The 10471-nt window shown below is 42.3% G+C and overlaps 1 protein-coding gene across 1 annotated transcript in view; it reads right to left on the reverse strand.

Moving 5' to 3' along the window:
• Nucleotides 1-2807: 2807 nt before the first annotated feature.
• inhbb (inhibin subunit beta B) overlaps nucleotides 2808-10471 on the reverse strand; it is a 12796-nt gene continuing 5132 nt past the window's right edge. Inside the window, exon 2 of the mRNA XM_061792908.1 lies at nucleotides 2808-5058. Coding sequence (XP_061648892.1) covers nucleotides 4235-5058 — 824 coding nt within the window. The 3' untranslated portion in view covers nucleotides 2808-4234. The remainder of the gene's footprint in view (nucleotides 5059-10471) is intronic.

Genomic DNA, 10471 nt, shown 5'->3' on the forward strand with positions numbered 1-10471 from the left:
TATAGAGCAAGCGTGCGTGAATGACTGGGAAAATGCATGTCAGATGCTGTAAACCATTTGGCGTAAAAGGATGATACTTGATGGGTAATTTAGGGGTCATTTTCATATAATTTGCTCATAATAATGGGAAAGGCAAGCGATAGTTCGGACACTTTCACAAATTCAAATTCATACACCATTCATTTTGCTGTCTGCTATTGTGCGACTGCAAAATGGCTGCCACTTCAGCTCACAGATCCCTCTGGTGTATTACAAGAACATGAGGCATTAACGGTAAAGGCAGGTTGCGTGACAGAGAAGGACCATTTTTGTAAAAAAAAAAAAAAAAAAGAAATCTGAAGACCCTAAGATGCATTTGTTAGTTTTCATGGAAGAGGCATATTAAGCAAAAAAAATCCTATATATCCAGAAATGTAATCAGTATCTTCAGAAAACATGTTGCAAATCATGAAACTTAATTGTAGAAACCTCACGGTGAAGACGTGGCATTAAAAGTTTGAAAAATACTACTTTAGAATATTTTTGTTCTGAGAAACAATTCTGACCTTTTGATGGACACGTACAACGATTTTCAAAAAGGAAACTGAGTGAGCCGTGTTTTTTTCCCCTTTTATTGATATGATAAATGATATGAAATGACTCAAATAATGTGCCACACCTGGAACAGGATTGTGTGCATCTTATTTCCTGACAGTTCCTCTGTGGAGATCTCGCAAGGGACAGCGACACAACATTGATTTGTCCCAAAGAAATTCACCATTTTTGTTCATTTGGGACCCACATTTTCTTTTTCTTGATATTGATTTGTTTTCTCCCTTTAGATTTTCCGTTGCTGAGTCATCCTTCCATCGAGGTTCAGGTATTAAGTTGCACTGATCCCTCCCTTACGCGCTATTTGCCCTACGGCCAAACAAATCTCATTGCGCTCATCAGCCGATCCTGATAGATCTATTTAAAGCATTTATCTCGGGATACACGCTCCGGTATAGACGGAACCAAAACATTGCAAATACTCTAGTGTAGCTGTTGTTAGGTGTCGGCACAGGCAGATGTTGACAGATGAAACCTGGAGTTTTTGCAATGTTAAACCTAAGCTTGTGCATGCAAATCCAGAGCGGGAATGTGGCCAAGGCACAGTGATAGCCATCTCACGACTGCTCGACTGTGTGCAAACCAGGGGTGTCCATTGGAGGAGCAGGTGCTCAAATTAAAAAATAAATAAATAAATAAATAAAAAATGGGGATTTGCTTTTTTTTTTGAACTGTGGAAACAATATGCTAATTTGTGGCCACGCAATACTAATTTGTAGCGCCTAACTGGGCAGTTGAGAAAGCAAATTGAGAGCACCTTCCTCATCTGGTAACATGAAGGTAGAGGTGGAGGCCGGGGCTAAAAACAAATGGACAAGGACTACAGTCATAGATTTGAATGTTCTTTTAGGCTGGGAATAAGCTACAAAGAAGAAAAAGTGACATTGCAGGATATTGGCAAGAACAGACTACTAAATGACACTTGCCTTTAGGGACACCGGGCATTGCAGTTTCCAGCAAAGTTGTTTGCTTACGGAGATGCCAAAGTTGCTCATGAGAATTGAACCCGCAAATTTGTATTTTGCACGCACATTATATCAGATGGGTAGAAAATATCTCACGGCCACAAATGAGCACTTTTTGTGCATGTCATATCTATACTGTCATGTCTGGGGTTCTTTAGATGCTAGTGAAGCTATTCTCTGGAGATTTTTTTTTTTTTTTTTTCTTCCTTTCAACGAAACACACAATTGAGAAAATTCTGACGTGAGGTTTGGCCACCTCATTTTCTACATACGTTTTTTTTTTTTACAGAGTTAAGTGAGACACTTAACATTTAAGCACCTTTTAATAGTACAATAGTAAAAAAAAATAAAAATTCATAGCACTCTTGCTCTCGACTGATTGGAATTAACCATTGTCATAAAGAGGAAAATGTATTCATTAAAAGTTCACAACCATGCAGAAGTCACAAGATAATTACATGCCCAATGGAAAAAAGAAAATAAAATCTGGCCAGCGCACAAAATAGAAGGTGAAAATATTTTGAGCTATTTTTTAAATATAATTTTAAAGTCCATATGAGTCAACTGTAAATACGTTCTGATTTCCTTACGCCTCCATAAAAGCAAATGATCTGCATGTTTTAAGCAAAACAAGACAAGACAATGCTTAGAGATGTATTGATTCCTTAATAACTTGTACCTTAACCCATTTTAACACTAACATTGTATTGTAAAAAAAAAGAGAAAAACCATCCCTGGTGCACACTGCAGACGAATTGAAATCAGGCAGGTATGTGAATCTGCGTGTTGGCTGCTAATACACCTGGTGCTCAAACCCATCATCTTAATCATAATTGTACTTGCTAATCTAGTTGATGAACGAATCAGTCCTGACAGATGGCAGCAAGTCATGTGTTCACAACCAAGACAGAAGTGTGAAGCATGTGTTATATATATATATATAATACACACTTTGTTTGGCCACACCTTTTAAGTTGGAGGGTTGGAATAAGCCCAAAACTCCTGAGGAAAAATGTTTTGGGCTCTGACAGATTCAAGCACGACACCAACCCATTTTCCTGTGGAACAAAAAAAACAAAAACAAAAAAAACAAGACACGGAAAGTCTGTTTTACAGTTACAAAATATCTTAAGAAAACATTTTATTTCACATAAACTGTACAGACGTCATTTATTTGGCTAGATAATTCTGAAAGAGCAACTAAAATAGTGTTTTATTAAATAGAATACTGAAAACAAAAACAATGTAATGGAAGATGAAAAGTGTTGAATCGTTTATTGTACCCTGATACGAGTAGGCCTTTTGCAAATGATCAAAACAGTATCACACACTCAATGACCACGCCCCCTTGGTACAACAGCTAAAACCATGGCCTCTTTGGTTCCATTAGTTATGTAAAATACCTCTGACACAAAATTCAGTTTCTTTACTTCCTATAAAAATAACTTTTTCAATGGCAGTTTTTGTTTCACTAATCCTGCAACTTTTCAGTGCAAACATCACAACAATCATTCGCTTTCGAAAGGATGCGAAAGATAACATTTCAAGTATTGATTAAGAGTCGAGAAGTGGAGAGGAAAGAGGGAGAAAGCAAACGAGATGCGGAGAAAAGATCATTCAGTCTAACAGGGCATATTGTAGTACGGGTATAGTTTACTATACATTGCATAGCTCACGTGGCACTTATTTAGTGATATGACAGGACACTCTGTACCGCTCGGAAGGCAATTCTTTATACAAGTGCTAATCAGGGTGTGCGTTTCAGTTCCTCCAAGTGCTGCACTGCACTGTGGCAGCCCACCGGAACTAGGGTCTCCGCGTCCGAGCGCTGGCTTCTCCAAACCCTCGACGGGCAGGAGGAATGAGTTCTGTCCCGATCACTCCCGGTGCGCAAGTGAAGTGCACTTCTGAGCTCCGTCTCGTCCGGGTCATCTCCTGGCTACGGGGGCCTGCCGCCCGCACTCTCCGTCGGCAGGCAGCTGAGGTTCGAGGCCTGCAAATTAGCAGTGAACATAACGACAGCAGCTCTGCGGAGGACTTTCTTTTGCCGCTGCGGTGCAGAGGGAAGAATCCCGTGAGGCATTTAGCGCCGCTGGTCTAAGTCCGCCACAGGACAGTCAGACTGCGTCCGTCGGCATTCTGGCGAAGTGCTCGTGTTCTGAATTGTGTAAGCTGATGAATTGTCAGTGCTTTAGAAAGAAACAAAAAAAAAATCAGTCTGCCATGTGCTTAAAGTACTTAGGTACTTAGGGGCCTGAGGAACAGGTTGGGGAGTCTGGGGACAAAGCCAACAATGTCATTGGCTAATCATGTCACTTTCCTTAAATGCTTATCTTCTTTCAGTCGGTGGTGCTAGGCCATCATATTGAAAATAGGACAAATGGCAAAATCGAGCAAAGTACCTTTTGGTGATCTTCATTCCCTTGAACTCCCTATGCTGTCTCGCTCCAACTCAGACAGCGAGCATATCACTCAGTCTGATAAATACATACACTCATATGAACATGTGCAACCGAACCGCCGCACATTTTCATACCAGATGATACTACAGTGTGTCTTGCCTGCACATACAGTAGCAATAGTTTTGTCTTGTACTGTATATGTATATTGTACAAGATGTCCTGTTTGTACAAAACCCTTTACTGAGAGTTGAAAGAGAATTCACGGCCGAAGAGGACTCAAGCACAACCGCACTCCTCCACAATCATGTTGGGCACATCTCTCTTGACAATAGTGTACGCATCATCAATGTAGAGCATGGACATAGTACTCAGTTTGGTGGGGATGCAGCAGGAGTTGACCGACCCCGGGCTAATTCCTCTCATGCGGTACTGGTTTACGACCGCCGTGTGGAAGGACGAAGCCGATCCCGGCACGCCGGCCATGTAAGCTGGGCAACTGCCCTCACAGTAGTTGCCGTAATAGCCCGCGGGCGCGATGATCCAGTCGTTCCAGCCAATGAGACGGAAGTCGATGTAAAACTGCTGCCGGCAGCAGAGGCCCCCGCTAGTGCCGTCGCACTCCAGCCCCCGCTTGCGAATGCGGTGCTTTCCGTCCACTTGTCTCGCGCGGACCACCAGGAAGGGCCGGTGGGACGGGTCGCCTGGGTCCACCAACACTGGAGCCACTCCGGCCATCTCGCACCCTTCGCAGCGGACCTCCAGGTCCTGTCGACGGCTACCTTTGCCGAACACTGCCCGCACTGCCTCCAAGAGGGGGAAAGTATGCCAGCTACTGCGTTTCAGCTCAACACGCTTCTCCACGAGGGCCCAGCGCCCCGTGACCCCTCCGCCACCTCCTCCTGGCACTCCTTCGACACTGCTCCCAACTCCGGCTTCCTGGTAATGGATCTTGACTGTCACCTTCCTTCGGAGGCCTTTCTCGGGACCGGCTGGCAACACCCGGAAGAAGAGCCACAAGTTTGCCTGTGACACGTACAGGTTTTGGCTGCCTTCGTTTGAGATCAGGAAGTAAAGACTGGACTTTGACGACGTGTACTCATCTGTGGACAAACACACACACACGCACGCAGAAAACATCATCAGTACAATCACGGAGAACGTGGCACTTAAATTAAATTCATTTTTAAAAAGTCTTTCTTTCTGTACAATTAGTCTCGTCATCCCTTCGCTATATTGTGCTTCAAACGCCGCAAATTTCAAATGTGAACAAATCCTGTTGTATTCACAGGTTCCACGAAGCCTCCCGCATATTGTTTGTATTGAATTTTATCTTGCAATGAGCTCATTCATGCAATACACTACACAGTTTTGCGAAAACAATATTGCATATTTAGGGATTTGGATTTTGCTGTGTCGAGCTTTCTTCGAGTTATCCTCTTGGTTTTGTTGCTCATTCAAGCAATTTGTTTTCTCATGCTGATTTATGAACGCCAATTGTATTCTCCTTTGAACTGTATAGACATTTTAAAAAAAAGGGGCTTCAAACTTGCCGCATTGTACGACTATATCAACACCCGCACGATCTTCTTTCATCATGCAATCATGTGCATGTGTACTTTACAGGGTGTGACATTGTCGATGGAATAGTTGGAAGAATTAGGAGGGAGCGAGCGTTCAGCGACCGCGGACATTTCCCGGCGCACGATAACTGGCTCATAAGGCAATTTCGAGTCCCGAGAGCCGAACTGGTTCCAGTGCGAGAGAGGTCCACCCGACGCTATCCCCGTGTCGAGCGCAGGTGTGCCCCTGAGCCCACCAGTAGCAGCAACGCTCTTGTCTTGTCATTTTTGGGCCTCTGCTTTCAGACCACTTTTTTTGTTTTTATTTGTTCTACTGTCCTCTCAGTTGAACCGTCCTCCTGCCACTCGCTGTCTTTTCTTTTGTTCGTTGCGCCGCTACCGAGTCCATCAAACAATATGCCCTACCTCGCCTCCACCTCACTTCATTTTCACTCTCAATTGTGAAATTGTGTTTCTACCTTTTTATGATTCACCCTTCATATAGCATTGATTAGCGTAGCTTATTTATGGGTCATTTTCATATAATTTGATTCATAAAAGTAAAGTCATTCCCCACCCAATTTCCTTTTGAAAAGCAATTAATCTTACTGATACGAGTATTTGAATTATTGATTTATTATCCGTCAAAAGATCATAATTATTTCTCTGAAAAATAGTTTTGTAAAGTTCTATTTTTCTAACTCGAAATGCCACAATGTCTTTACGGTTACGTGTCCCAAATGTTATGATTTGCAACATGTTTTCTGAAGATGCTGATTACATTTTTAGATATATAAAATGTTTCTCTTATTGTTTCGTATGCATTTTCCATGAAAACTAAGACAAATGCATCTTAGTGTTCTTTTATGCTTCTTTTACCAAAGGTCCATTTTCAATCAGTCTTTTTTCCGTCAATGGCACTGAAGAGAGCCCCATTATGTTGTTGCAATACACCGGAGGGATCTGGGATCCAGCATGAGGCAGCCATTTTGGATTCACACAATAGTAGATAATGACATAATAATGAATATGTATACATTTGTGAAAAGTCATGAAACTATTGTGTCTCTTTACCGTTATAACGATAGTATAAATATACGAGAGTAATGGGTTTAATGAGTTAGGACCATTTATGCTCTTTATCCACAGAGGTTGAAGGGGAACACGTAAACTTTGCAACTCCCACAATTTTTATGAAGCTGTTTATGTGTTTATCGTGTTGCACTTTTGTCTTTCCCATTCCGGAAGAATTGCATTTCAGTGGGCCACGACCATTTGCTCTGTTCGTAAGGATTGCCTTCACTATGAGTGCCTGAAATTTGAAATCATCAATAGCTTTTAGAAAGAAAAAAAAAAATATATATATATATATATATTTTTTTTTTTTTTTACTAGTGCCTTAAATGTTATTGATGAAATTATATTTTTAAAAAATGACATTTAATTTGGACTATTTTTGATTGAATATGAGTGGATTGCTACTTAACAAGGGAAGAAGATATCCTACAGGTGCATACGCATAGTTGATAGGTCTGATTATTTTTTGTCAGACGCTACTTTCGGCTTTTGCGCGTATACGCTCGAGTAAGAATCCCGTTCGGCTTGATACTGTAAGTGAGGCCCCAATTTGTAAGTGACAGGGACAAAGCGCGAGAGATGGAAGAGATCTGAGCTGAGGAAGACGACATAAAAGGGCGAGGATGTAAGTGAAAAGGTGTTTGGATGGTGAACACAGCCAAGACCCCTAGGGGGTTCATTGAGTTCACTGTTAGCACCCCACTGAACCCCACCCATTCCCTCCTCCTTCCAGTGCATGTACCCCAAGAGTGACAGCACAAAGCCCCTTGTGAGGCACTGGGAGACAGCCGCGCATTGAAACACGTGGCTTTCCAGAAAAATGCATGATGGGGGGGAGGGGGGGGGGGGGTGGTAAAAGCCATTTACATGAAACTAGCCACTTTCTAAAAGGGCACAAAGAAGAGATTCCAGAAGTCTAAAGGTGATGGTGGCCTTAGCGGCGGAAGAAAAAAAAATACTGCCAACGAGAGCTCAATTATGTCTTCAAATTTATCCCAAAGGCATCTTGAAAGGTTTCTATTTCAGGCAACTTGGCACAAGTTCTCCAGCAGAGCAATGCCCTAAAAGTGGTTAATTACTTTGTTTGCACACTCATTAGTGTTTGTCAGTGTCAACATGTGGCCACCAAAGATGGCCCCCTCTTCATGGCGCCCCACGCCTCTGCCTCATGTAAACCGCAGCTTTACATTCACACATGAACTTGTTCAGACCAGCTTACATTTCTTTAGTATGTCAGCTCAAACACATACACACACACACACACAACCACCCCCATGCTAAGCAATACATCAAATAGCAGGCCTCCCGATACCGTTGGCTATTAAGTGCGCAGTGATCGCATAAAGGAGTCCGTTTAACTAACCTCCCTCAGTGCCATGCGCGGTACTTGCCTCAGCAGGTCCAAGTTTCAGAACGCTTCAAAATTTGGGGAGCGTTCAAAGAAACAAGAATAGAGTGACACTATGATTCACAATCAGAGATACAGTGGAGGGTTCAAAGAAATGATCAGGAATAGAAGTGACAAGTATATCCATCCATCCGTTTCTCCTCACAAGGGTCGCGGGCGTGCTGGAGCCTATCCCAGCTATCATCGGGCAGGAGGCGGGGCACACACTGAACTGGTTGCCAGCCAATCGCAGGGCACATACAAACAAACAACCATTCGCGCTCACATTCACACCTACAGGCAATTTAGTGTAATGTAGCTTTATTTTGGAGGTTGTGAGCTGTCCTGAATACAATTTGCTCCATTATTTTCTTATAACTGGCATGTGTTCAGAAGTAATAGATCACATTCAAACTCAAGTTCAGTGGGAGTCCACATACACCTGCCACCATTTAAATTTTCAAGTGGGAAAAAAACAAAAAAAAACACATGCAAGGTACCTGACAGAAACATTATTTGCTTTAACCACTAAAATGACTGAATGAAGAAGCTGTTTGCTGAGACTTCTTGATAAAGTGTGTGTGTGATATATATATATATATATATATATAGAGAGAGAGAGAGAGAGAGAGAGAGAGAGAGAGAGAGAGAGAGAGAGAGAGAGAGAGAGAGAACAATATGCATGTTTTTACAGTTACTTGTGACCATAAAATAGTGGTAATGCACAGCCACAACAACAGCAAAAACATCTGCAAGGTGTTTTATCAAGTTTAATTTGATTTAACTTCTATGTGCAATATATTCAAATGGAATCATTATTTTAGTAGTTGTTTTTCATTTTCCTATGTTGAAAAAGTTTATGATTTGAAACATACTTTTGAGGAATAAAAAAAAAAAAAAAAAAAAAAGCTAATGTCAGTCATTCCGGAGCTATTTTTTTTAGGTGGTACTTGGTGTAAAAAGTTTGAGAACCACTGCGATAGATGATTTCAATGTTGAAAGCATACAGCGGCACCTACAAAGAAAATGAGCTTTTTGCCACTAATGGTCCCGTTCATGATTTTTCTTTTCATCCATTATTTCAGGCTGTTTTGAACTGGCCCTGTCACGTCTTGCCTGACCCAGCAGAGTGAGGTTGCTCGTGAATATTAGCAGTTAGGACACCTGGGTGGGCTTGTGTGGATAATGGGCTGCTTCAGCTTGTCCTCACCTGTGGAAGGGGGCCGTGGAAGGAGGCAGGCTGGCAGAGAAGCAAATCATTACTCAAGGCCGCACAGACAAGACCGCACGTCGCAAGAAGACGAAGGTGTGGCCACGGCGCAATAGTTTTCCACATGAGACGAGGCGTGTGCGCAACTTGCTGCCAATGTTCGGGCATGATTATTCAGCACACTAAATTCTAAATAAAGAGCGGGGTGAGGCAGGGAGAGATGTTGAGGATGGCGGGCCTGGGTTGAAATGCAAAACCTTTGAATGCGCCACTGCACTGGTTCTACACTGCTATCGTTAACTGGGTTAACTGGGGATGCATTGCGTTAATGTTCAGAGGTGCCAGAAGTATTCATGTTCATTACTCAAGTGAAAGTCTAGATATTAGGGTTTAAGAAGACTTCTGTGGAAGTTGAAGTATCAATACAAACTTTTTGCTTCAGTAAAAGTAAAAAAAGTACAGTACGTTCGACAGGAGTTGTCTTGACATCCGACCATTTTAAAGGCTTTTCCAGGTATTGCCAAGGATGGGCAAGGGTTGGGCAGCTGCCGTCTGAATTTCCATTCTTTCAAATTTTGTGAAGAACAGTACTGCAGGACAATTATTGGTGTATATTATGTAATAGGATACAAATAATTGTGGATAATGTTACATTGCACAGCCTAATAATTACTCTATAATCACAATTGCTAATCATTTCTAGCTTTGATTTGATCAAGTAAAAATGATAAAAAGGAGAGTGACACGAGTGATGCTTCCATCGCTACGATGTGAGAATCAAAAAGCTGTTGAAACGGTCAACTGCATTCAATGGTGAATATTGTTCTTATCAATTACAGTAAAAGTGTTGAGATGATCCGATAATAACCCTCAAGAAACCTTTTAAGGACTTTATGTAGCTCAGGAAATATGACACTTTTCTCAAATTCACACTGTCAGTATTGAAATATAGTACCTGGAGGGGGGGGGGGGCTGTGTTTGCCTTTGCCCCCCAAATGGCTAGCTACGGCCCTGGGGTGAGGCAGCTACGTCGCCGCCAGCTGCACAGACAAACTGATATGTCGAGAGCAGTTGAGTAGCTAATTAAATCATGTGACTAGCAGGACGCACTGGACATATGCACAGTACGATGCGACAATGTGCTTCAGTTTGATGCCAAGTGGGAGCACAAAGACGCCCGCTTAGCCAGCATCCGTATCTGGGCTTCTCTTTACCAATCAATTAAGCTGCGGAACCCTGTGAATCTCCCTCTCGGCTCCAAATTGAAGCAATTTTACGGA

The sequence above is a fragment of the Phyllopteryx taeniolatus genome, chromosome 12 (assembly GCF_024500385.1).
Source record: "Phyllopteryx taeniolatus isolate TA_2022b chromosome 12, UOR_Ptae_1.2, whole genome shotgun sequence".
Classification (NCBI taxonomy): Eukaryota; Metazoa; Chordata; class Actinopteri; order Syngnathiformes; family Syngnathidae; genus Phyllopteryx; species Phyllopteryx taeniolatus.